Source organism: Pan troglodytes, chromosome 18, assembly GCF_028858775.2.
Source record: "Pan troglodytes isolate AG18354 chromosome 18, NHGRI_mPanTro3-v2.0_pri, whole genome shotgun sequence".
Classification (NCBI taxonomy): domain Eukaryota; kingdom Metazoa; phylum Chordata; class Mammalia; order Primates; family Hominidae; genus Pan; species Pan troglodytes.
The window spans coordinates 70791606-70819301 of NC_072416.2; the positions used below are offsets into that span (position 1 = coordinate 70791606).

General features: G+C 45.6%; 2 protein-coding genes across 30 annotated transcripts in view; one reads left to right on the forward strand and one right to left on the reverse strand.

Moving 5' to 3' along the window:
- Positions 1-27696, reverse strand: part of IST1 (IST1 factor associated with ESCRT-III) — an 82214-nt gene that overhangs the window by 40915 nt on the left and 13603 nt on the right. The window contains exons 1-3 of one of the 3 annotated variants that reach the window (XM_054668067.2): positions 5597-5656; positions 3835-4122; positions 1862-1988 (exon numbers count right to left, since the gene is read on the reverse strand). The gene's annotated coding sequence lies outside the window, so the exon portion shown is untranslated. Of the gene's footprint in view, positions 1-1861; positions 1989-3834; positions 4123-5596; positions 5657-27696 lie in introns of those variants that run through there. The other 2 variants (XM_063796309.1, XM_063796308.1) reach the window with 2 other exon arrangements.
- On the forward strand, positions 1748-27578 carry ZNF821 (zinc finger protein 821). Of its 27 annotated transcripts, XM_063797389.1 has the most exons (10): positions 3200-3329; positions 3965-4027; positions 5816-5933; positions 6702-6827; positions 7227-7343; positions 19221-19346; positions 22210-22355; positions 23016-23120; positions 25318-25484; positions 26591-27578. In XM_063797389.1, the coding sequence occupies exons 5-10, from the start codon at positions 7304-7306 to the stop codon at positions 27243-27245; spliced, it is 1239 nt and encodes a 412-aa protein (XP_063653459.1). In that variant the 5' UTR covers positions 3200-3329; positions 3965-4027; positions 5816-5933; positions 6702-6827; positions 7227-7303; the 3' UTR covers positions 27246-27578. The 27 variants fall into 27 exon arrangements, with proteins under 27 accessions (XP_063653469.1, XP_024205670.1, XP_024205675.1 ...); XM_063797394.1 differs by lacking the exons at positions 3200-3329; positions 19221-19346 and adding an exon at positions 2581-2643; XM_063797391.1 differs by lacking the exons at positions 3200-3329; positions 6702-6827 and adding an exon at positions 2581-2643.

Genomic DNA, 27696 nt, shown 5'->3' on the forward strand with positions numbered 1-27696 from the left:
TGACCAAGCAATTCCACTCTTAGATATATGTATGCACCCATGTCCATACATAATGTAAAGACATATGTTTACACAAAAACTGTACACAAATGTTCATAGTAGCATTATGCATAGTAGCCAAAAAGTAGGCCCAAGCCAAATATTGTTCCACTAATGAATGGATAAATAAAATGTGGCATATCCATACAACAGAATATAATTCAGCCATAAAAAGGAATTAAGTACTGATATATGCTACAACATGAATGAACCTTGAAAACCTATTAAGTGACAAAAGCCAGATTAAGTGACAAAAGCCAGACACGAGAGGTCCCATATTGTATAATCAATCACATTTATATGAAATGTCCAGAATAGGCAAATCCACACAGACAGAAAGTAGATTTGTGGGTGCCAGGAGCTGGAGGAAGGGAGAATGGTGAGTTACTGCTACTGGGTATGGGATTTCTTTTTGGGGTGATGAAAATATTCCAGAATTAGATACTAGTGATGTTGTCAACCCTGTGAATGTACCAAAACCCACTGAATTGTACACTTTAAAAGCATGAGTTTCATGGTATGTGAATTATACCTTAATTTAAAAAAATGTAACATGAGGTTCTTAAAATCCTCCTACCTTTATTGTTGGAATATAGAGCCCTAACAAGGTCACTGTAGAAGCCAACAAATATAAAATGGATTAGGAAGATATTTCAAGTGGAAAGTTAAATAGTTGAAGTGGCAAAATGATGACATAACTGTGAGTAGATTGGGAAAGTAGAAAAAAGTGAAGCTAAAAAAATGTATATGGTTAATTAAAAGGTCTTCTAGATGTAGAACAAGTTTAGGTGAAAGCAGAGGAAAAATAAATTAATTCTTCTTTTTTAAAGAGACAAGGGTTTCACTATGTGGCCCAAGCTGGCCTCAAACACTTGGGCTCAAGTCATCATACCATCTCAGCCTCCTGAGTAGCTGGGACTATAGGTGCCAGCCACCATGCCTAACTTAAACTAATTATGTATTTAATAATTTTTTCATTATTTGGTTGTAACCCTGAATCACAACACCTCTGAGAAATTTTTAGAGCACAGGAAAGTCATAAGAATAGCATTATTATCATCTCATTTTATTTGGAAGTCAAGGAGATGGAATAAGCTGCCCAACATTACATAATAATAATGCATCCAAGAAATTTCACTGGAGGCAAACTTTACCTGTTTGCTACTTTTCTGTTGAAAATGTCAACTAAGTCAGCTTTAAAGTGACCTAATAAAGCCATACTTGTATCCCTCAGTCCAAACTGATCAAGAATTACTGTTAAATATAAAAGCCAGTGTGTATTCTAGGTTGTATTCTTACACAAAATAGTACAAAAACTTGCGGGTTGGATGATAATATTCCATTTTCTGTCTACTTGGAAACTAAGTTTTTAAATGAAATTAAAATGTTTCCTTGACTGAAGTTAAACAACAATAATTGCTATCTAAGTATCCCAATCACAATAAATAAATGAGTGAATGATGAATGAGCTATTTATCACAGAATTGTGAAGGACCAAGATCCCTCAATGTAGTCATTCTATTACATTGAACACAAGATGCAGACAATGAGATCATCTCATAAAAGATTTGGGGGAAAGACAATTTGCAAGAATGTTCTATGCAAATACCAGGACTTGTCACTTTATCAGCAAATGTCAGCATCCTCGTTAGCCCTGCCTTTGTGCAGCCAGTAATCACGAAAAACATTTGCATGACGCTTTTAGCCATTTGTTTTACTTAACTGGCACAACAACCCTCGGAGAGTAAAGGCCAGGAATTATTGCATCATTATCCATTTGACATCTTAGGAAGCAGAGGCTCAGAACAGGGAAGTGACTTGCCCAAAGTCAACAGGCTGGTGGGTGGCAGAGCTGGGGCTCAAAGCCAGATCTTCTAATACCAGATCTCATCTTTCCTCTGCATTCCCTGCTTCTCCAGGTAAGCGATGTCAGGGCAGGCTCAGGCATTCTAGAAGAGAGGAAGAAAAGAAGGCAACAGGAACTAGGAGAGAGAAGGACGTGGACAGGAGGAGGTGTTTGACTAGAAGTGCGTCCAACCAGGCCGGGCACAGTGGCTTACGCCTGTAATCCCAGCACTTTGAGAGGCCGAGGCGGGCGGATCACCTGAGGTCAGGAGTTCGGGACCAGCCTGGCCAACATGGTGAAACCCCGTCTACTAAAAATACAAAAATTAGCTGGGCGTGGTGGTGCACGCCTGTAGTCCCAGCTACTCGGGAGGCTGAAGCACGAGAATCGCTTGAACCTGGGAGGCGCAGGTTGCAGTGAGCCAAGATCGCGCCATTGCATTGCAGCCTGGGTGACAGAGCGAGACTCTGTCTCAAAAAAAAAAAAAAAAAAAAAAGGTCCAACGGCTCTCCATTGCCCCCAAACATCCCTCACGTGACAACAGTGCCACAAGTTTCCCTGCCCCTGGGTCTGCAGCCAATTTTATTTTATCAGTTGAGAATCATGTCAGAAAATTAAATACTCAAAAGAAATCTCAAGATTTCCCAGCTCTGAGGTTCTGACAGCTGAACTTGGCCCCTCCCACCAAGGCCCGTGGTCACATTCAAAGCCTCGGGAGCCGAAGCCACCGCGAAGCGTGGGGGAATGAGGCGAAGAGGGTTTGTGACGGTGGTGGGGATCCGGGCTAAGGAGAGGGGGTGCCTGCGGCGGAGCTGTGGTTGGGGGATGTGGGTTTTGTGGCTGAACTCGATGGTGGGGTAAGAAACCAGGATCGGGGCTGGGTAGGGTGGCGTTTACACGTCCAGGAAGGTCTGGGGGAGCTGAGCGGCTGAGACAGCCAGAGAAAGACCCGGGAATGGGCGAGGCGGGGGGTTCCGGAGCCCTGGAACGCGGGCGAGCCCCTCTCGGGCGCCCGGGATTGGGCGCTCCCCGGAGCCCCTCCTCTCCAGAGCCCCTCTCCTCAGGCCCCGCCCACAGCGCCGGGCGCGCGCCGGGCCGCGGGGAGGGGGACCTGGCCGGCGCGGGGGAGGGGGAGAGGGAGGCTCGTGCACGCGCCTCACTAGCTGCGGGTGCGCGAGCCGCGCGCTCCCGCCGCCCGCGTCGCCATCTTTTTCCCCCTCCGTCTGTCTGTCTGCTGTTGGCTTTGTCCGTCTGCAGCGCCGCCCCTCGGCTCCCCGCCACCGGCTCGGCTCGGGCCGGAGCCCCTTCCGCTCGCCGGGGCCGAGTCCCGGAGCGCCCCGGCCCGGCTGGCTTGGGCTGCGGTCCCGGGTCCATTGTCCGGCGGTCCGTCTGTCCGGAGGCGGGGCCCAGGGACCCAGAGCGCAGCGCAGCGCCGAGGCGCCGGGTAAAAAGACCCCCGAGCCCTCCCTCCGGGTCCGGGCTGGGGATGCGGGCTCCTCGCCCCCTCGCGGCCGCCGGCTGTTGGTCCTTTTGTCTACGCTGGGGAGAGGGCCGGGGGCCAGCTCCGGCCTGGGGGGGTAGCCCGGGCTCACCCTCCCCGCTTCCAACCCCAATTCCTCCCCGGCCGCTCCTCCTGCTGCCCCTTGGCGCTCTCGGGCGCGGGGCGCGGGGCGCGGGGCCAGGGGGCTTTTGCGCGGGCCGCGGGCACCCCGCCTCCTCGGGCCCCGGCGGGGACGGCCTCGGCGTCTGACAGCCTTGGGTGGAGCTGGGGGAGGGGAGGATGGGCGTGGGCGTGCAGACCGGGGGGTATCAGTCCCCGCGTCTGGGTCTCGCAGAAAAGCTTCTAAATTTAGATTTCGGAGATTGTGTTGTCTAAGGGTTTGTCTGAGCCGCCTCGGAAGACCTCCGGCTCTTGTCAGGCTCTTGTCTGGTAATTCCTGGGAATTTACCTGGGCTCATGCTTGAAGAAGCAGAGGGACCATCTCGGCTGATTAGACACGCCCCAGACCCAACCCCAGGGGTCAGGTGAACAGCCAGGCGGCTAAGTGACCAGCTTTGTTGTCCTCTCCTTTTTGGCAGATACAGATCACTTGGATTCAGTCGAGTTTGCTTTGCTCCGTGGGAACTGCACCAGAACTGGAGGTGGGAACGCACTCTCTTTTCATCAAGCTGAGATTTCACTCGTTTTTTTTTCTTGCTAAAGTCTGTGGTGTGCCCTAAACGCTGCAACCTAATACCTGTGGGAGAGCAGAGACAGTGTTCAGGGGAGACGTTGCACCTTCCCGAGGACTCTTAACCTTGCTCTGAAGACAGACAGAACTGCTTTCCTTTTAAAATGGAATCCCTTTAGACCTGAATCTCACCGTTTACCTATCTTCCCAGCCCATGTTCAGGCAGCTATCTATTTACATTTTTGGTTTGGTTTGGTTTCAGGTTTTGGCTTGGAAATTGAGGCAGTGTTAAAAGTAAAACAAAATGAGTGACCTTTAGGGCTGTATGTCTCTGGGTTTTATTAGCTTTAACTGCCTATAAAACAGTCATCTGGCCTCTGAGATCTTGCTTTGTGGTCAAGAGTGTCCTTTCAGCGCCATTTATTTATTTACTTATTGATTTTCAACAGCCCATGACCCCACAGGCCTGTTTTTGTGGGTGTTTTTGTTGTTATTTTCGTTTCCTTGTGTGGGAGGGGACTGTAATTGCTTATTTTTCTCTTGATCACTCAGGTGTGAAGTCCCATTGGGTACCATCTGGTCAGTTCCCCATTTGGCCACTAGGAGGATTATAAGATGCAGCGGGCATTGCTGATTTAAATACGCAGACACTCATCTCTGTCTTTTGACTTGGAGCTTTAATATTGAAATGTTGTCTGGTTCAAATTATTTGGCCTTCCTTCAGAAGGGACTTTATTACCTTTATCTTACAGTTTCAGTTTCTGATCTTGAAGGGAGAAAATATAAAAATTAGTCAAGATTCTGTTTTTTCTTCTATAATAGAGTATATATATATTTAGCCTCAATAGATTATCACATTAGAGGAGTATATTTTATTTTTTTAAATTTTTATTTATCTTTTTTTTTTTTTTTTTTTTTTTTTTTGAGACGGAGTCTCGTTCTGTCGCCCAGGCTGGAGTGCAGAGGTGCGTTCTTGGCTCACTGCAACCTCCGCCTCCCGGGTTCAAGCAATTCTCCTGCCTCAACCTCCTGAGTAGCTGAGGTTACAGACATGCATCACCACGCCCAGCTAGTTTTTGTATTTTTAGTACAGATGGGGTTTCACCATGTTGGCCAGGCTGTTCTCAAACTCCCGACCTCAGGTGATCCACCCGCCTCAGCCTCCCAAAGTGCTGGGATTACAGGCGAGAGCCACCGCCCATGGCAGTTTTTTATCTTTTTTTGAGATGGAGTCTCACTCTGTTGCCCAAGCTGCAGTGTAGTGCCTCCATCCCAGCTCACTGCAACCTCCCCTCCCCAGGTTCAAGCGATTCTCATGCCTCAGCTTCCCGAGTAGCTGGAATTTACAGGTGTGCACCACCATGCCCAGCTAATTTTTGTATTTTTATTAGAGGTTTCACCATATTGGCCAGGCTGGTCTCAAACTCCTGGCCTCAAGTGATCTGCCTGCCTTGGCCTCCCAAAGTGTTGGGATTACAGGCGTGAGCCACGGTGCCTGGCCATATTTTTTAAAATATTAATAGAGCCTGCATTTCATTACCTTTCCACTTGGTGATTCCACACACATATAGGAAATCCAAAGTGTGATATTCATTCACTGCTTCTGTGAATAAAACAACTACTTGATTAGAAAAAAATGACATACACAAAACTTAGAGAACATACACTATCAGCACTCAGTATATTGCCCTCTAAATAGTTTAAATTGATTTTTATTGTATACATTTAGAGTTTTGCTTTGTTTTGTTTTTAATTAAAGGTCTGAAAAAGAACTGTGTTTGATATGCAGATATGCTAGAAGACTGCCTGAAAGCTGCTTCCTTTGCCACTTCCTGTGGAGGCCTGTCTTTGCCATTTGCGGTTTCTTTATTCTTTTGGTAAGGGGAGGCAGGATCTGATTATAGGTTTGAGGTCCTTCTAGCTACATAGAGGAGTTAGTTGGCATAACAGGAGGTGAGTCTTCATTAACTGGAGTACAAAATATAGCTAGCAGTAGTCTCCCATAACTCCTCTTAAGGCAATAAACTATGATTTTATGTTTGCTTATTCAATGTGAGTATAACTCAAGAAGGCAGGAACTGAAAGAAAACTTAAGAGTGTGACCAGATCCATATTCCTGTCTTTGGTAGGAAAGACAATCCCTTTTTATTCTATGTCTTTATTCACTCTTTCTAAGAAAATGACACAGCTATCAATACTAATCCATTTCAGATTCTCTAACAATGCTTAAGGCTGGGGCACTCTTTCTGTAGTTAATCAGGAACCTTCAGGCTTACGTATATATCCCCTCCTATATGGGGTGGGGAGCAGATGCATGTCTTGGCAGCATTTTTCGTTTGGGGAACTTTTCTCTTTATTCCTCCTACTGTTCTCTTTGCTAACCAGAGGCTAGATTGAGAAGAGCCTCTAAAGTTATTAACTTTGACCACCTCTCTGGAATGTGTGAGGAGGGCCAGGTGGTATTCCACACTGGGGTGTTGAATTAGTACTCATCAATGTGGATGGCATCTGTCTCTTCTGGTGAGAGCCCATCTTCAACATTAGAAGTTTGATTTGCTTAGTGCCATGTCATTCACAGTGCAGCATAGCATTGCGCCTGTATCACCAGATAGAGGCTTTATTTCCCATGCTGTTCTCATTTACAGATGCCTATTTGAGACATTTTCTGTCTCGCAGGGATGTGATGCCTTTGCTACCTCTAGGCAAGATAACATCATGAAAAATCCGCTGGTGTAGACTGCAGGGCTTGACTTCCAGTGGGCATGTGACATGTGAGCTGCCACCCTCTTTGGCTTCCTTTTGCTTCCTTTTGCAATTCATGGGAGTTATCCCCTTGAGCCCACAGTACTTCTAACCCTGGATGCCTGAGTTTTACTTCCTCTTTTATCCTGTGACCTTGATCGTGATCACTTAACAGTATTCTGGATTCCAAAGATGGATTTAGAGTATAATCCTCTAAGTCCTCTGAGGGAGTCCCCTCTTAAACTTTCTGGGACCTTGACGTTAGGCTAGAGATTTATTCATTTCTTTCTTTCTTTCATTAGTTCAATTATTTATAACTGGTGAGTTTTATATGCTCAGGAGCTGTTTTTTAAGTACATTTTATCTTTAAATTTTGTGTAACTGCTGGGGAAAATGACATGTGCTAACAATAACCTTTTTTATTGCAGGTTAGCATCTTGCAAGGAGGTGGTAACATATCCAGTCGTGAAACTGGGAAAGACCAGAGCTCTTGCATCAGGGAAACATGTCCCGTCGGAAACAGACAAATCCAAATAAAGTTCACTGTGAGTATCGGGCTTTGTCTTCTGGAACCTGGGAATGCTAAGGGGTGGAATGGAAGAGTAACCTGAATTTAGGGGAGAAGCTCACGCTAATTTGTGAAGAAGAAAAGTTTAAATGTAAAACACAGTTTGCTGAGCAGAAGAGAAAAAAAGAAAGAAAGAAAAAGGGTTAAAAATGTTGGAAATGGTGGATTTAAAGTGTGTCTGGTTGCTGGGGGAGGTGTTGGAAACCTATCTTAGGGGTGTGTACACTTGATACATCTTTAATATCACATTAACAAACAGTTATAGGATACCTACTCTCTGCAGATCCTTGTGCTAGATGTCAGGGCTGTAAACCAATATAAGATCTATAAGACCGTATTGTAACCTCAGATATATAAATATGAATGATAGTATATGCTAATTGCCAAACAGATGCTGCAGACTGTATGTACTAGAGAAGTTCGGAGGAAGGAAGTTAAAAGAGCTCAGTGGACTGAAGTAGCAAGGGGAATGCTTAATGGAAAAGCCTCTAGACCATGCGCCTGAACTGGGCCTTAGAGGGTAGAAAATGGATTTGAAAAAAAAAATTAAAAAACAAGAGGCAGGGAGAGGGAACATCAGGTAGGGAAAGTGAAGTGAGCAAAGACAGAAGCGGGAATCCACATGTTCAGAGGACAAGGAGACTTTATATGAAGCAGAGGTCTCATTTGTTCAAAAGTCAGAAGATGTGAGGTTAGAGATGCTTAACTCTACACGTGGAAGCCTGAATGCCAGGCCAGGTTCAAAGTTCATTCTATAGTCCGTAGGGAACTACTGAAGGTTTTTAAGCAGGGAGAGGGGAGTGACATTTAGAATACAGCGTTTTGCTACTATGAAGCAATTTGTGGGATGGATCACAAGAGGGAGAGGCTAGAAACCAGAAGGCCAAGTATACACTATTACCTTGTGTTGTTTTCAACAGGGTCACATGCATGTTTTTCTTTGCTTTTTTTTTTTTTTGAGACAGAGTCTCGCTCTGTCACCCAGGCTGGAGTGTAGCAGTGTGATCTCTGCAACATCGGCCTCCTGGGTTCAAGCAATTCTCCTGCTGCAGCCTGCCGAGTAGCTGGGATTAAGGTGCTCGCCACCATGCCCAGCTAATTTTTTTGTATTTTTAGTAGAGACAGGGTTTCACCATGTTGGCGAGGCTGGCCTTGAACTCCTGACCTCAGGTGATCTGGCCACCTCGGGCTCCCAAAGTGCTGGGATTACAGGCATGAGCCACCGCACCTGTTGCATATTTTATTTCAGTAATTGCATAGTAAACTTCTAGAAGGCAGAGACTATGTGCCATATGTATTTCCTTATATATCCTCTTTACTTCTAGCACTACTCATAGAAGGTGTTCAAAAAGTGCCTTCTTAAATTGACATTAATATCTACACAGATTTGAGATAATTAGCCATTTTCCTATTATCTGGGAAGATAATCGTTCCCACCCAAATGTTCGTTAAAAAGACAAATAGTGGCCGGGCGCGGTGGCTTGCGCCTGTAATCCCAGCACTTTGGGAGGCCAAGGTGGGCCATATCACCTGGGGTAAGGAGTTGGAGACCAGTCTGGCCAACATGGCAAAAAACTCATCTCCACTAAAAATACAAAAAAAATTAACCAGGCGTGGTGGCAGGCGCCTATAATCCCAGCTACTCTACTTGGGAGGCTGAGGCAGGAGAATCACTTGAACCTGGGAGGTGGAGGTTGCAGTGAGCCAAGATCGTGTCACTGACTCCAGCCTGGGCAAACATAGACTCCATCCAAAAAAAAAAAAAAAGACAAATAGTTCCCTATTATTATGAACTGTTTGAGTAAAGTGCAGCAACATTTGAAGAGAATTCAGAGGTATAACAGATGAAAAGTTTGTAAAAAACAAAAAACCTATATATATGTGTGTGTGTATATATAAAAAATATATATACATATATATTTATATATTTTTTATTTTTTTATATAATATATATAATTTTTTTTGAGATGGGGTGTTGCTCTGTTGCCCAGGCTGGAGTGCAGTGGCGTGATCTCAGCTCACTGCAACCTCGACCTCCTGGGCTCAAGCAATCCTCCCATCTCAGCCTCCCGAGTAGCTGGGACTACAGGTGCATGCCACCACGCCCAGCTAAATATTTGTATTTTTTGTAGAGACAGGGTTTCACCATGTTGCCCAGGCTGGTCTTGAACTCCTGAGCTCAAGTGACCTACCCACCTCAGCCTCCCAAAGTGCTGGGATTATAGGCATGAGCCACTGCAGCTGGCTAAAACCGTACATTGGAGAGGACAGATTAGTCAAGTAATTGACAAGATAACTAAAATTTCTTAAAAACATACTATATAGGCTGGGCGCAGTGGCTCACCACTGTAATCCCAACACTTTGGGAGGCCAAGGCAGGAGGATTGCATGAGCCCAGGAGTTCGAGACCAGCCTGAGCAACATGGCAAAACCCCGTTTTTACAAAAAAATACAAAAAAACTAGGCCTGGGGGCCTACATCTATAGTCCCAGCTACTCAGAAGGCTGAGGTGGGAGGATGGCTGGAGCCTGGGAAGTTGAGGCTGCAGTGAGCCAAGATTATGCCACTGCACTCCAGTCTGGGTGCCAGAGTGAGACCCCGTCTCAAACAAACAAACAAAAACCAAAAAACTATATCCCAGGCACTATGCACTTTATCTGAATCTTACTGGGTTACTTCAAGAGTAGAAGACAAAATAGTATAAACAGAGGAATTAAGAGGGTTTTGACATTTTATACATTAATGAGATTACAATAGCAAACCTCCATATACAATTCTTTCTTCTATTTAAGTCCTGGAAAAGTGTAAAACGGAACGAGTTGGATGCTTCTAGGAGTATATTCTGGAATGGGGATGTGCAAAGGCTACTTAATACACAGATGAGTGGTTTAGGGAAGATTTAGAAATTGCTGCTAAAACAGCAAAATGCAGTGGGCTTGCATGTGAGGCTTGTCAAGGAAGATAAAATGAAGTATCTTCAGCCGAGGTCGGTGGCTCATGCCTGTAATCCCAACACTTTGGGAGGCCACTGCAGGATAACTTGAGGCCAGGAGTTTGAGTGCAGCCTGGGCAACAAGGCAAAACTCCATCTGTACCAAAAATACAAAAATTAGCTGGGCGAGGTGGCACGCACCTTTAGCGCCAGCTACTTGGGAGACAGAAGTGGGAGGATCGCTTGAACCCAAAAGGTCGAGGCTGCAGTGAGCTGAGAGAGCTGAGATCATGCCACTGCACTCCAGCCTGGGCGTCGGAGTGAGATCCTGTCTCCAAAAACAAAAAAAGAAAAAGAGAAAGAAAAAAATGAAGTATTTTAGCATAGGCCATCCATCACAGGGGTTTAGGATCGTTTCTCCTCTCTGGTTGATAAAAGACACAAGTGGCCGGGCACAGGTGGTGCACGCCTGTAATCCCAGCACTTTGGGAGGCCGAGGCAGGAGGTGGATCATGAGGTCAGGAGTTTGAGACCAGCCTGGCCAAGATGTTGAAACCCCATCTCTACTAAAAATACAAAAATTAGCCGGGTGCTGTGGCGGGTGCCTGTAATCCCAGCTACTCGGGAGGCTGAGGCAGGAGAATCACTTGAACTCGGGAGGCAGAGGTTGCAGTGAGCCGAGATAGTGCCACTGCACTCTAGCCTGGGCAACAGAGCAAGATCCCGTCTCAAAAAGATAAATAAATAAAAAGACACAAGTGTGACCCCAAGAAGGCATCTGGAAAGGTACTCTTAGTAGAAATGATAGGTTCACAAACAAGGCAAGTATAGGAGTTGGGTGTTCACCTACAAAAGCCATCTGTCCAAGAGCCTGCTTAGATTTGAGGAAAGTAGCTGGTGGGGTGATGGTGTGATTGTAGTAAGGCCAGGGGAGCCACTTCAGGCTTGTGTGGCCAATGTCTATGCCCACGTAGCATATATCCATAAGCTCCATCTCCCTGCACCATAGTCAAAGCCAAGATGAGCTATTAATGGAGTTGAAAAATAGATGGAGGCTAGGCGTGATAGCTCACGCTTGTAATCCCAGCACTTTGGGAGGCCAAGGTGGGCGGATCACCTGAGGTCAGGAGTTTGAGACCACCCTGGACAACATGGTGAAACCCTGTCTCTACTAAAAATATAAAAATTAGCGCCAGGCGTGGTGGCTCACGCCTGTAATCCCAGCACTTCGGGAGGCCGAGGCCGGCGGATCACGAGGTCAGGAGATCGAGACCATCCTGGCTTACACGGTGTAACCCCGTCTCTACTAAAAATACAAAACAAACAAACAAAAAATTAGCCGGGCGTGGTGGTGGGTGCCTGTAGTCCCAGCTACTCGGGAGACTGAGGCAGGAGAATGGTGTGAACCTGGGAGGTGGAGCTTGCAGTGAGCCGAGATCGCACCACTGCGCTCCAGCCTGGGTGACAGAGCAAGACTCCGTCTCAAAAAAAAAAAAAAAAGAAAAAAATTAGCTGGGCATGGTGGTGCACGCCTATAATCCCAGCTACTCGGGAGACTAACACAGGAGAATCACTTGAGCCTGGGAAGCAGAAGTTGCAGTGAGCCAAGATGACACCACTGCACTCCAGCCTGGGCGACGGAGTGAGACTCCATCTCAAAAAAAAGGAAAAAAAGAAAAACAGATGGAAAAACAGGCCATGGAGGTGAGGAGAATATCACACATCCACAGTTGCATAAATGAAGTTACAGAGTCAAGCGAAAGAACATTGTTTTGAGGTGGAGTAGGTGGGACTTTGCAGGCTCTGTGGAGGTGGCCTTTACAAGGGCCTTTACTGCGGGGCTGTGAGCACAGATGTTCAGCTACAACTAAAGAGCAGACCCCCAGGGAGGGGCTGTTTTCAGTGACGCATTTGGTCAGGGAGCCATGAAGGCTTCTCAGGTGATACACTAAGCTTGACTAAAAAAGAAAAACTGAGATTTGCTAGTTTCAGAGGACCTTCTATTTATTTGTTATTTGGGAACTGAAGCTGACCCTACCCTTTTCAAAAGATCATCTTTTCATTGCGTATGGCAATAGTGGCAAGTAGAAATAGGTAATTTCATTTTCTGACCATGTGAGTCTCCTATCACCTTGCAGTGAAATAGAACCAACTAAATATATTTAATTTAATGCTGCTTGTCTATTAAAAGTAAATGAAATGGGGCCTAGCGTGGTGGCTCATACCTGTCATCTCAGCACTTTTGGAGGCCGAGGCAGGCAGATCACTTGAGGTCAGGAATTCAAGACCAGTCTGGCCAACATGGCAAAACCCTGTCTCCACTAAAATCCAAAAAAATAGCTGGGCATGGTGACACACGCCTGTAATCCTAGCTACTTGGGGGGCTGAGGCAGGAGGATTGCTTGAACCCAGGAGGCAAAGGTTGCAGTGAGCCGAGATCACGCCACTGGACTCCAGCCTGGACGACAGAATGAGACTTGGTCTCAAAAAAATAAATACACAAAATAAAGTAAATGAAATGGACTCAAGGTCTGGGGGGCAGGAAAGTCTGCATTAAGCTTTGCTTAAATATAAAAGTTAATTGACACTTGAGCAGAGTAACGGCTGAGCTTCATTAGATCTGCCTTCTGGGAAGACGAAGATTGTGTGGCATGAAACTAATAGGCCACCTAAAGGGATATATTAAGAATTCCCAGGTCGGGCTCAGTGGCTCATGCCTGTAATCCCAGCACTTTGGGAGGCCAAAGCGGGTGGATCACCTGAGGTCAGGAGTTCAAGACCAGCCTGGCCAACATGGTGAAACCCTGCCTCTACTAAAAAAATACAAAAATTAGCTGGGCATGGTGGCGGATGCCTGTAATCCCAGCTACTCGGGAGGCTAAGGCATGAAAATCGCTCTGACCTGGGAGATGGAGGTTGCAGTGAGCCAAGGTCGCGCCATTGCACTCCAGCCTGGGCAACAAGAGCAAAACTCCATCTCAAAAAAAAAAAAAAAAAAAATTCCAGCCGGGCATGGTCGCTCACACCTGTAATCTCAGCACTTTGGGAGTCTGAGACAGGAGAATTGCTTGAGGCCAGGAGTTCGAGACCAGCTTGGGCAACATAGTGGGACCTGATTTCTACAAAAAATTTAAAAATTAGCCAGGCACAGTGCTCATGCCTGTAATCCCAATACTTTAGGAGGTTGAGGTGAGAGGATTGTTTGAGCCTGGGAGTCCAAGGCTGCAATGAGCTATGATTGCACCACTGCACTCCAGCCTGGGTGACAGACCAAAACCCTATCTCAAAAAATATATATATATATTTTAAAAAGAGTCCCACTGCTGTAACCCAGCAACATTTGATGGATCCACATTAGAAGCCAGTGGGCAGCTGCTTTGGCACTTGCTGGGTTTTTGTCAGGACTGTTTTTATGTCTAAATCACTGGCATGATCCTTTCCTCAGAAATATCTAGTTAGACTCTTGTATTTTGCCCACTTCACTTCATTAATAGACTCGTTACAGAGCTTTTGGAATAAAAGCCCAAAATTGTTATTAGTTATGGAAAAACTGCTGATGGGCTGAAATCTGTGTTAGACCTTCTCCCTACCTCCTTCCCCATTTTACCCCTTCTGAGTACAGTTTTTTTTTTTTTTTTGAGATGGCATCCTGCTCAGTCGCCCAGGCTAGAGTGCAGTGGCATGATCTCGGCTCACTGCAACCTCCGCCTCCCAGGTTCAAGCAATTCTCCTGCCTCAGCCTCCCAAGTAGCAGGGATTACTTGCGTTCATCACCATGCCCAGCTAATTTTTGTATTTTTAGTAGAGACAGGGTTATGCCATGTTGGCCAGGGTGGTCTCAAACTCCTGATCTCAAGTGATCTGCCCACCTCAGCCTCCCAAAGTACTGGGATTACAGGCATGAGCCACCTCGCCCAGCCCTGAGTACACATTTCTGTCAACTACTTGTAGAAAGGTTGAAAATACAGTGTGTCATACACTTTCATTTAGTGTGTTTGAACTAACCAAACCACTAAGCAAATGAAAACCTCTTTTACTTGAGAGACTTTTGCTTTCAGATTGTAAAACACATGAGTGACTTAAAACTTTCAACTTCAACTAAAAGCTTTACAAAGAGAAGGAGGAATAAAAGCCTTTGAAGTCCTTTCTCTTATAAAAAGCACAACTTGCTTAGTTTTTATTTATTCTGTTAGCATCCTCGTGAAGTAAATGGCTATGTTCCCCACTTTGGATAGCACCGTGGATTACAAAGACTGTCAGCTAGAAATGGAATCCTAAGCTCCTCACTCCCAATACTAGCTCATTTTTCCTGAACTGGATATCTGCTCTTTTTTTTCTTTTTTTTGAGGTGGAGTCTCGCTCTATCGGCCAGGCTGGAGTGCAGTGGCATGATCTCGGCTCACTGCAAGCTCCACCTCCTGAGTTCACTCCATTCTCCTGCCTCAGCCTCCCGAGTAGCTGGGACTACAGGCGCCCGCCACCACGCCGGCTAATGTTTTTGTATTTTTAGTAGAGACGGGCTTTCACCGTGTTAGCCAGGATGGTCTCGATCTCCTGACCTCATGATCTACCCACCTTGGCCTTCCAAAGTACTGGGATTACAGGCGTGAGCCACCGCGCCCGGCCTATCTGCTCTCTTAAAGAATGTTCCAGCTGCTTTACTTAATTGTAGTCAGCTTGAAATTACATTTGTTTAACTGCACCAAGGACCCAAGAGAGAACTGTGAAATCTTTACCTTTCTAATAACTTTCATCTCATTCCTCTCATCTGTTCTCCAAACTTGCTTACATGGCCTTGTTCTCATCTGCTCTGAAAAACCTTAACCAGGCTGGGCGCGGTGGCTCACTCCTGTAATCCCACCACTTTGGGAGGCCAAGGTGGGTGGATCACCTGAGGTTGGGAGTTCGAGACCAGCCTGACCAACATGGAGAAACCCCGTCTCTACTAAAAATACAAAATTAGCCAGGCGTGGTGGTGCTTGCCTGTAATCCCAACTACTTGGGAAGCTGAGGCAGGAGAATCGCTTGAACTCAGGAGGCGGAGGTGGCAGTGAGCCGAGATTGCGCCATTGCACTCCAGCCTGGGTGACAGAGCGAAAAACTCTGTTTCAAAAAAAAAAAAAAAAACCTTAACCAAATTGCAGACAAACAGTATTTTCTTGATTTTGTATCCAAAAATAAAAGGAGAGAGAACACCTTGGTTTTTATTGTGAGAGTGTAGTTGACTCTTAGCTATTAATAGACAAATAAATACACATATTAAATAAGATGGCTGCCCTACATTAATATCTAGGGACCAGAGGATTTTTTAAAACCTACTCCAGAGGTCTCAAGACAGAAGGGAATAATAATTCTAATATTATAAAAATAGGCAGTTCTGTAACACTTCTTAATCACTAGTATCTCCATAGATCACATTAGACATTATACAGCAGTTAACATGACATGCTTTTAGCAAGTCTCACTGCCTTCTTATGAAGGGATAATTCTGAACAATTTTATTTGGAGATTAGGTAAATAGTAACTACTGGAAGATAATTCACATATCTTTTCTTATGAGGTCTGCTAAAATTGCTTCTTTTTTATGGTTTTGATATATTTTGCTTTATGGTGATGTATAAAATAGGAATAGTTCTGAGGAATAAAGTTCACCTTTATTCTTTTTCCCAAGTCAGGAATAGACTAAAATATAAGAACACAAGCTTTTCTTTCCAAATTGCCAAAAAGGAATGACAGAATTAACTTCTCCCGGTTACACCAGGTGAGATTGCCTAAGAGTCCTAGATAGGCAAGTTGTGTTGAACAGACTCTCTCTCTTTCCATGAAAGCCTCAATATTTAGACAACATCAATAGAAAAAAATAACTTTTGAACTCAAGTTGGAGACGAAACTGAATTACTGACTCATCTTGAAAGGTACATATCCTTTTAGGTGTCTTTTTACTAATCCAGTGGTGAATCCAAGAAAGAGGATAGAATGTTTATTCTTAGTATGTTCTAAATCTAGCTGGTTTCTAAGTTTCTTTGGAGACCAGAAGTATCACTGATGAGAAAGGTCTTCCCCTTGATAATTATATGCTAGTACATAACTTATTCCTTAGTGCTATGTCTGCCCATAGCTCCTAGGTCTGAAAACATGCACCTACCCCAAAGAATTCAATAACTATTACAGTTGGCCCTTGGCCAGGCACAGTGGCTCATGCTTGTAATCCCAGCACTTTGGGAGGCCGAGGCGGGAGGATCACTTGAGGTCAGGAGTTCAAGACCAGCCTGGCCAACATGGTGAAACCCCATCTCTACTAAAAATACAAAAATTAGCCAGGCGTGGTACTGGGCACTTGTAATCCCTGCTACTCAGGAGGCTAAGGCAGGAGAATCTCTTGAACACAGGAAGCAGAGGCTGCAGTGAGCCAAGATCACGCCACTGCACTCCAGCCTGAGACTCTGTCTCATATTAAAAAAAAAAAAAAAAAGGAAAGTACCAATTGGCCCTGGTCTTGGTGCAGTGTAACCAGCATGGAGAAATTAAGTATTTCACTTCTGCAAAGGGACAAGGAAGTATTCCCCCATCGAATTCATTTTTTTTGTTTTGTTTTCTCTACCCAGTAATTTATATCCAATGTGTCATCTTGGATATTGTGAAGATGGACTTAAAACAGCTTATTTTTCCTTTCCTTGAGGGATATGTAGCTAAGAGTAGACTTTAACATGAACCACCTCCATTCCCAATCACAGTATGAGTCATAATAGCCATAATGTTAGTTACTGTAATCCAAGCATGATAACTCATGATGTGGTATCAGAACCATCATTTGTCTTTTGATCATATACTGGCCCTGATAACATAATTTTGCTATTTGAGTTGTATGTATCCGTTTCTCATGGTATGAAGGAAACACTAACACTAGGATCAGAGCCATTCCCACACAGAGATAAGAGTTTGTTTTCAGCAAAACCATCTGAGGAAGCTTCTAACCTTCTAATTACATCTCTATTAGAAGGCAGTTAAGGAATATAGACATTAGGCTGGGCGCAGTGACTCACACCTGTAATTCCAACACTTTAGGAGGTCGAGGTAGGGGGATCCCTTGAGAGCAGGAGTTGCAGATCAGCCTGGACAACACAGTGAGACCCTGTCTATACAAAAAATAAAAATATTGCCAGGCATGATGGTGCACACCTGTAGTCCCAGCTACTCTGGAAGCTGAGGTGGGAGGATTGCTTGAGACTGCGAGGTTGAGACTGGAGTAAGCCATGATCACACCACTGCACTCTAGCCTGGAGGAGAGAATGAGACCCTGTCTCAAAAAGAAAAAAAAAGAAAAAGGACATTAGAGTTAGATCTGGGTTTGAATACTTGGTTCCACCGTTAACCTTAGTTTTCTCCTAAGTAAATATAGATAGTAATCCCTACCACACAGAGTTTTGCAGAGAATTAAGGTGAGGTGATAACTACAAAACACCATAGAGCCTGGAGCTTGCAAGTGTCAAACTATTATTAGTGTTTGGTAGCTGGCATATAATAGATGCCCAATGAATGTTTGCTGAATGAATGACTAAGGGGATCACATGAAGCCTACTCCACATCAAGTCTTTCACTGCCCAAGGTCTAGGAGTGCAGGTCAGCTCACCATTTAGTTCCTCCCACATCACTGTATCCTATCTCAGAACCTGAGCCTGTATGCCTGCGTACTTTCCTTTCTATCTTCAGCAAGAAAGGGCCTGGCTATTGTCAGACATTTCACTAGGGCTTTTTATTATTCCCTCTTGCTGGCTGGTGAATGGGGACTGTAGTTTCTACTCTGACTGAGATAATAGAAACCTCAGGAAACCCAACTCTCTTTTCTCCTTATGCCTGGTCTCCTGGAAATAAAAGGGCACTTAGTATACTAACTCTTCAGTAGCCTCATGGATCCCAAGCAGAGTTCATGAGAAGTAAATGCAAAATCAAGGATAGGCCTGGGGCTTTGGGATACTACATTTAAAAAAAAACTGGACTGGCCGGGCATGGTGGCTCACGCCTGTAATCCCAGCACTTTGGGAGGCCGAGGCGGGCAGATCATGAGGTCAGGAGATTGAGACCATCCTGGCTAACACGGTGAAACCCTGTCTCTACTAAAAAATACAAAAAAATTAGCTGGGCATGGAAGCGGGTGCCAGCACTGTACTCCAGCCTGGGTGACAGAGTGAGACTCTCTCTCAAAAAAAAAAAAACTGGACCAAGAAGACTACATGAATATTATTTGTTGTAAATTAGCAGTGTGTTTCAGGAAGTTTGTTCTTCTGCAGAAGTGAGTTCATATCCATTCTTCTTCTAGTCCACTATTCAACCAGTTGTTAATTTTCTCATGGCTAATTATGATAAACATTATAAAGAAAGTCAAGGAAGAACTTCCAGGGTACGTTCTGGAAGAAGAGTGGATGAAAGATGGGGTTAGAGAGATTGTTATTTAGAAGGATGATTTGAAGCACTTGTTTATAGTCAGAGATAAGACACTGAGTCAAGACCATAATGCTAATACATTAAGGTACAGAGACTTGGCCCAGATTTGTTGCCCTGTCTTCATCCCATCACTTTGCCCCTTCTTGCCTCTATCTTCCCAATCCTGATGGAAGGTTGTAAATGGATTTGAGAGTCTGCAGTTACATTTGTGAAGTAGCAGTTGATCACCTTTTGAAAGGAGTCAAGACTAGGAGGATTTAAGAGGAGCAAGTGATGCTTTCTAGAGCATCTGGCTTACTGCCCAGGAAGAGCAGCTGCACCCAGAAGCTGTTGGAGGCAGCAAGCTGACTTGGAGATGAATGACTCCACCACAGGGTACCTGCCTGTCTCCTACCTTTGAATGGTCTGACCTTCCAACCAGCTTGCCTGGGGATATGCTGCCCAGCTGGTGGCCTGACTATTTTTCCTTGTGACCACCAGGGGATCAAGTATTTGCTGGGTTAGAAGAGCAAGCCCGCCAGGCGATGATGAAAACTGATTTTCCTGGAGACCTTGGCAGTCAGCGACAAGCTATCCAACAACTAAGAGATCAGGACTCCAGTAGCAGTGAGTTCTGCACCTTCTGGTAATGACTCAGGGCAATGGGAGAAGAATTATCAGAGTGTGTGTGCTCTGGGGATTGTGCATGGGGGTTGGGAGAAAGACATGAAAAAGGAGATATGTGGATCCTCAGTGTCCCCAAAGGTGGTCTAAGGTGTGTGGGCATGTGTTTATCCAGAAAAAGAGGACAGGTTTGGCATTTTATTTATATATATATAATTTTTTTTTTTTTGTGACAGAGTTTCGCTGTTGTTGCCCAGGCTGGAGTGCAATGGCATGATCTCAGCTCACTGCAACCTCCACCTCCCAGGTTCAAGCGATTCTCCTGCCTCAGCCTCCTGAGTAGCTGGGATTACAGGCATACACCACCATGCCCAGCTAATTTTGTATTTTTAGTAGAGACGGGGTTTCTCCATGTTGGTCAGGCTGGTATCGAACTCCTGACCTCAGGCGATCCACTCACCTCGGCCTCCCAAAGTGCTGGGATTACAGGCGTGAGCCACTGCACCTGGCCGATATATATATTTTTAACTTATGGACTACAGTACTTGGCACAGTGCCACATACAGATAGGTTTGTTGGTTGTGATAGGCAAGGATATAGGAATAAATAGTGCTCAAGCAGTCCCTGGGTTAGGTCAAATGAAAAGAAAAAAAATCCCTGTCTCCTAGGATCTATGTATTTGTAATCAATAAAATATAAGGGTGGCATTAATGAAACCTTGCTTGAAGGCCCAGTTTTAATGTTAAACAAGAAGATTTGCTTAGTAATGAGGTTATGCAGTGTATAAAATGCTAACGTCAAGGTCTTCCCATACCAATTCCCTAAGAAGATCCCTGTCGTTACGACAGTAGCTTTTACAAGTTGAGCCTCATGGATTGTCTGTCTGTCCTGTGACCTGTCCGAACAAACACGTCTTGAGATGTGTTTTCCTAGGAAGATTTCAGCACTTTCCCCACCTCATCCATTTGATATTGGTTATTATTAGTATAAATTCAGAATGACTTTTCCAATTTTTCACCACATTTGAGGCTGGGTTGGGTGAAAATGGAGAGAGGACTCTGCAACCTTCTAGGAACTTGTTTCCACCCAAGCTAATAATTAAGCAACATCAACAACATAAAATAATTTAGCAATTAATTGCTCGGGCACAGAAAAATGAACCCAAACATGTCTGGAAAACCTATGGAAGCCACCACTTTCTTGAGTAGCAGGTGGGAATTACAATATCTGCAAACATCTAATAGTTTTCCATTCTGAAGGATGTACTATCCCTCTAGACAGTACACATTTTAAAAAATTTTTTCTAGTAGCGAGATATATTTGGATTATTGCAAAATTACAAAAATATGTTTGATATATCACTTTATATTATATAAAGTTTACAAGTATTTCAGATAAGCTGGGGAGAAAACATGGTATGATGTAATCTGTGCCAATCCTTCATTATTGAGTTGGATTCAAATGAAAGGAGCTTTGGGCTGGGAAATAAGACACACAAACCATAGCTCTTTCCAGGCCCCAAATCCAGTCCACCAGTTGCCTGGAGTATCTATCTAATAAGGACACATGTAACTACTAGCAGATTATTTGGTTAGACCTTCTCATGAAGAAAGGGAATATAACTAGTTTTGCCCAGGAAGAAGGGAAATATGTTGCTCACATACTGGTGGATTTAGATATTATGCAAGGGTAGTAGAGAAGACAGGCACACTGTTAGCTAGGAAATCTGAGTTTCTTGCGGACAGCCTGGTGAGACTCTGCCCTATATTTCTCTCTTGCTCACATCAGGCCCAGAAGTCCAGGATCCAGGTGGGGTTAAGATAGGGCTGGAGTGTGACAGCTTCCCTAGGCTTGGCTACTTCTTGTGATCTTCAAGGTACTAGCACTTTATTTTTTCCCTTTCAGAAAGAACTACGTTCGTTATTTGTTTTTCTGATCTGTTTTCATTTTCTATTTTATAAGTAATAGAGAAGAAAAATCAGCTCACATAAACCTTGCAGACTCCCCAGCCACAGGCAGACCTCCTCATAGCCACATCCTACCCCTAAAACTAAAACAAACTCAATTCCTATGTTAGTCACAAGAAATTACATTTCATCCTAAAGAATGGCCCGTTCCTTCCACTTAATGCATTCGGTTACCCATCAGATAATCCAAATAATCAACAGAAACAATGGACTTACTTAGTTTAGAATGCCATGTTACAATAGTAGAGTAAGAACCGAGTGAGTCGGATACCACTGCAAAGTGCCTGAGGTTGGTTGCTGTGCTAATTTTTCCACTGTAATGAGCAGCCCTTTCCCTATAAAGTGACATCATTTCAAACTCATTTACTACTGCTTCCATTGCTGGTAAGAGGGAAGAAAAACTTGATGTTTCTGTAAGTGTGCCTTGAGGTTTGCTGGGAAAGAAGAGATTAGTGGGGTTCAGAGTAGAATAGTATAGTGACACCGTGGAGAAGTTGTGCAGGGGGCTCATGGCAAAATCAGTGGAAAGTGTTGGTAAGTCGTTGGTGGTGTACAGTGGGAATGAGCTCAGTGTAAGGTGCTTGGGGAGGTGTGATTTGAAGTGTGAGATATTTGAAAACCATGAGTCAGAAAGATTATTTTTATAATCATGTAGAGGGCACGATAACCATTTCCAATGCAGCTTTGCTTCACATCTTCCCTTTACGTGTATATGGCATAACAAATGACAGCTATAGTTGGTTTCCACTTGACATAATATGTACCCAACAAAACTATATAAACTATATTATGGAAGATCTGAAAATGTTTTCTATTGTAACTGCCAACTCTAGGGTGGAGAGCAGCTCAGGATGTATTCATGCAAAAATCAGAACAAGTGACCAGTTTGTGTGTTCCAGGTGACAGTGAGGGTGATGAAGAGGAGACGACACAAGATGAAGTCTCTTCCCACACATCAGAGGAAGATGGAGGGGTGGTCAAAGTGGAGAAAGAGTTAGAAAATACAGAACAGCCTGTTGGTGGGAACGAAGTGGTAGAGCACGAGGCAAGTGATAATGGCCCCTGGGTCCAGGTCCAGCAATGCCCTACCCTTCTGCCTGCCCTGATGCTGCTCACCCCTGTGGCACAGTCTTGCCTCTGATGGTCTCCTGGGCCTGCACGGGAGGCCTCTTCCTTCATGGCACCAGAACCCACACCTCAGACTCTCAGTTCTCGCCACACTCAGTTTTCCTTTTCCATCCACGAATCACTGCGCCTGTGCACAGCTCTCTTTCCTGCAGCTCCCCACGTCTTTCCAGACAGGAGAGAAACTTTGTTGAAGTAGAAAGCTGACTTCCCAAGGTGGACTCTTGAATGTGCTTGCAAATCTAAGTCAAGGTGTCACCTAGAGTGCCACCTTCTCACTAACTTGTTTCCTGAGGATTCCTGAAAGGAACATGACAGGAAAAATGCTAACCCTGTCTGCAGAGTTTATCTTCAGGGAAAAAAATTGATTGGCTCTCTCTGAGGCAATCCTATGTCCTCATGGCTAAAAGCCATAATTCCCTCTCAACTATTACTTTTTCCTTCAGCCCACAAAGGGAAGCTAAGAATAACATGCGCCATCAGTCTGGGTTCCTTTTAACAGGATACCCTGTTTAAAAAGCTGGGTCAGGGAAGAGATGAGTAAAGAGTCCTAATGAGTTGCCTATTTGTTGAATCACAGGTCACAGGGAATTTGAATTCTGACCCCTTGCTTGAACTCTGCCAGTGTCCCCTCTGCCAGCTAGACTGCGGGAGCCGGGAGCAGTTGATCGCTCATGTGTACCAGGTATGGATGGGGGAGTTGTGTGCTCTGGAACACAAGTGTGGGCAGCTTGTCTGTAGCCCAGATCCTGGTTTGGCCTTTGTCTCTCTCTGGCTCCTGAAGGAGTCTTGGGTTGTCGCTTCTATTAAGATTCGTCTTAGGGAGGCTGGGCGCAGTGGCTCACACCTGTAATCCCAGCACTGTGGGAAGCCGAGGCGGGTAGATCACTTGAAGTCAGGAGTTCGAGACCATCCTGGCCAACATGGCGAAACCCTGTCTCTACCAAAAATACAAATATTAGCCAGGTGTGGTGGCATGTGCCTGTAGTCCCAGCTACTCGGGATGCTGTGACAGGAGAATTGCTTGAACCCAGTAGGCGGAGGTCGCAGTGAGCCAAGATCACGCAATTACACTCCAGCCTGGGTGACAGAGTTAGACTCTGTCTCAAAAAGAAAAAAAAAAATTCAGCCCAAAGCCAGGTGTGGTGGCTCACACCCAGAATTCCAGCACTTTGAGAGGCTGAAGTGGGGAGGATTGCTTAACCTCAGGAGTTCAAGACCAGCCTAGGCAACATAGCAAGACCCCAGCTCTACAAAATTTTTTTTTAAAATTAGTTGGGCATGGTGGCTTGCACCTGTAGTACCAGTTACTTGGAAGACTGAGGTGGGAAGATAGCTTGAGCCTAGGAGGTTGAGGCTGCAGTGATCATGCTTCAGCTAGGGTGACAGAGTGAGACTGTATTAAAAAAAAAAAAAAAAAAAAAAGAGATTCTGCTCCAAGCTTCCAACATTTTAGAAAATAAATGAGATATATTAGATAAACACGTTCTGGGTTTCCGGGCAGATACACTGTGAAAATTAAGTGATTTTTTTTCTAAATTATTTAATGTATATTTTAAATAGTGAAATAGAAACTAATGTATACTAATAATGAGGGCTTTGTGTTAAAGAAAAGAAAATTAGTTAACATGGGCCAGGCGCAGTGGCTCACGCCTGTAATCCCAGCACCTTGGGAGGCCAAGGTGGGCGGATCACTTGAGGTCAGGAGTTTGAGACCAGCCTGGCCAACATGGTGAAACCCTGTCTCTAATAAAATACAAAAAAAATTATCCAGGTGTGGTGGCGCACGCCTATAATCCCAGCTACTCGGGAAGCTGAGGCAGGAGAATGGCTTGAACCTGGGAGGCGGAGGCTGCAGTGAGCTGAGATTATGCCACTGCACTCCAGCTTGGGTGACAAAACGAGACGTGTCTTAAAAAAAAAAATTAGTTAACACAAATGGTATGTTAAAAATTAGTGTGAACCAGGGGATCCGAATACCAGACTTTTGTGTTCTTTTTACCATGATCCAATCACAGGGCACCTGTACCTCCTGGTCGGTGTTGACAAGGCATCAGCACACATGGCAGCCTGGGCTGTACCATAAAGATAGTTGGTTCATGAGGACAAGTATTTCTTCAGAAGACTATCTTGAAAAGATTGAGAAAGCAAGATATAAATACCTGTTGCATACCAGTATTCCAGGCCAGCTTCTAGATTTGGCCTTTATTGTTCCCTTAACATGTATTTGTACCTGCACAGTGTGAGCCAGGGAGACAGAGAGAAATTATCCGAGACATGAATTCCTCTTAGGCTCTGAAGAGGGCTCTGGCGCCCCACTGTTGTTGTTGTTTTGTTTTGTTTTGTCTTTGAGACAGAATTTTGCTGTATTACCTAGGCTGGAGTGCAGTGGTGTGATCTTGGCTCACTGTGAACTCCACCTCTCAGGTTCAAGCGATTCTCTTGCCTCAGCTTCCCAAGTAGCTGGGACTACAGGCACCTGCCCCCACACCGGGCTAATTTTTGTATTTTTAGTAGAGATGGGGTTTCACCATATTGGCCAGGCTGGTCTTGAACTCCTGACCTCGTGATCCACCTGCCTCGGCCTCCCAAAGTGTTGGGATTACAGGCATGAGCCACTGTGCCTGGCCCCCAATGTTCCTTAAGTCAGCCACATGTCCCAGAACGTAGGCAGAGCTCAAGCTAATGAAATCTAAGCAGTGGTCTAAATGGCCAGGGCCTCTAATGTAAGAGACTGACTTTTCTAGGGGCTAAACAGAATACTTGGAAGTTCCTTATTCTGAGACTAAAGAAAGGGGACATTTCCCAAAAGTCATTTCTAAGTGGGTGCAGATTGTCCTGGAGGTAGCGCAAGACTGACAGATCAAGGCTCTGTTTTACAGCACACTGCAGCAGTGGTGAGCGCCAAGAGCTACATGTGTCCTGTCTGTGGCCGGGCCCTTAGCTCCCCGGGGTCATTGGGTCGCCACCTCTTAATCCACTCGGAGGACCAGCGATCTAACTGTGCTGTGTGTGGAGCCCGGTTCACCAGCCATGCCACTTTTAACAGGTCAGCTGGGCACTTATCCCTGTTGTGCTGGGAGCAAATTACTGGGTGTGAGTTCTGCTTTCTGAAGTCAAAGCGAAGGCTAGAAATAGGTAATGCAAAGGCAGCTGATGCATGCTCCTTGGAAGTACAAGTAAGAAGGCTAGGAAATATGCCTATTCCCTCACATAGCCCCAAAGGAAAATGAATTCCCATTTATTTTCCCATCAGAATATCTTCAACTAGAAAGAGATGTAGGCAATTCCAAGAACACTCATGATAAAGCATGGAGAAAGAAGTTATAGGGTAGAGAGGACCCTGGCATGAGGATGCAGTCTCCATCGTGTCCTAGGAAGACTGGAACGTTGTGTCCTTGTCCCGTTTGTCTAGTGTACAGTGCAGAGTCTGCCTTTGCATGCAGGTAGTGTGAGGGAAGGAGGTGAGTTGGTGGTCTGCACCTTGCCTGAAGGAGGTCTCCACCTCCAGGAGCCTCCATTCCCACAGCAGGACTGCCCCTGCAAAGCTCTTATCAAAACCATTATTCTGGCTTGAGTGAAAACACCAAGGGTTTGTCTGATTTCTGGTGCATTGCTGTGGCAGGTGGCTCAGTTAACTCCAGATGGGCTTTTAGAGTTGGTAGACACCCGGCCGGGCACAGTGGCTCACGCCTGTAATCCCAGCACTTTGGGAGGCCGAGGCGGGTGGATCACAAGGTCAGGAGTTTGAGACCAGCCTGACCAATGTGGTGAAACCCCGTCTCTACTAAAAATACAAAAATTAGCCGGGCGTGGTGGCGTGTGCCTGTAATCCTAGCTACTCAGGAGGCTGAGGCAGGAGAATGGCTTGAACCTAGGAGGCGGAGGTTGCAGTGAGCTGAGATCGCACCATTGCACTCCAGCCTGGGCGACAGAGCAAGACTCTGTCTCAAAAAAAAAAAAAAAAAAAAGTTGGTAGACAACTCTCACGCGAAGGGAAGGGATGGAGCAGCAGAAGAGGTCCACCAAGCATTCAAACTGACCCCTTGTGGTGAGCGTGGAGCCACTGGCCTCATAGGAAAAGAATAAGGCAGGGCTGGAGTCCCGACTCTTGCTAGAAGGAAACACTAACCATCCAAAATGTTTCCTTTCCAGTGAGAAACTTCCTGAAGTACTAAATATGGAATCCCTACCCACAGTCCACAATGAGGGCCCCTCCAGTGCTGAGGGGAAGGATATTGCCTTTAGTCCTCCAGTGTACCCTGCTGGAATTCTGCTTGTGTGCAACAACTGTGCTGCCTACCGTAAACTGCTGGAAGCCCAGACTCCCAGTGTACGCAAGTGGGCCCTACGTCGACAGAATGAGCCTTTGGAAGTCCGGCTGCAGCGGCTGGAACGAGAGCGCACGGCCAAGAAGAGCCGGCGGGACAATGAGACCCCCGAGGAGCGGGAGGTGAGGCGCATGAGGGACCGTGAAGCCAAGCGCTTGCAGCGCATGCAGGAGACAGACGAGCAGCGGGCACGCCGGCTGCAGCGGGATCGGGAGGCCATGAGGCTGAAGCGGGCCAACGAAACCCCGGAAAAGCGGCAGGCCCGGCTCATCCGAGAGCGAGAGGCCAAGCGGCTCAAGAGGAGGCTGGAGAAAATGGACATGATGTTGCGAGCTCAGTTTGGCCAGGACCCTTCTGCCATGGCAGCTTTAGCAGCTGAAATGAACTTCTTCCAGCTGCCTGTAAGTGGAGTGGAGTTGGACAGCCAGCTTCTGGGCAAGATGGCCTTTGAAGAGCAGAACAGCAGCTCTCTGCACTGAACCACACCCTCCTGCCTGCCCTCCTCCCCACCTACCTACCCACCCACCCACACCCACAGCCACGAGGACCAGTGCTGCTGCCACCCACGAGGCCCTGTCCTTGCTGCCAGAGGCAGGCCTGGGTTTATTGCAGGTGGACCTGAGCAGCCCTTGCATATGGTAACAGGATGATGGGGTCAGGAGGGACCTGGCTCAAGGCAGCTCTGGACAAGGGAGCAGGCAGTCCAGAGAACTGGCCTCCCCAGCCCACTGCCACAGGCTGTGCTTCTAGGACTGTGGGGCCCCTGTGTGGCCCATGAAGTTGTGAAGTCAAATAAATTAATTTTATCTTTACTGCCCCTTTCTTGCTTTTCTCTCAATGTCATTCTAGCAAATGAAGTGATCTAGGAGAAACCTGGGTGGAAATTTTCAGACAGTGGCTTCTGGTGGCTTGCTCTTTTCTTAGGGAGGG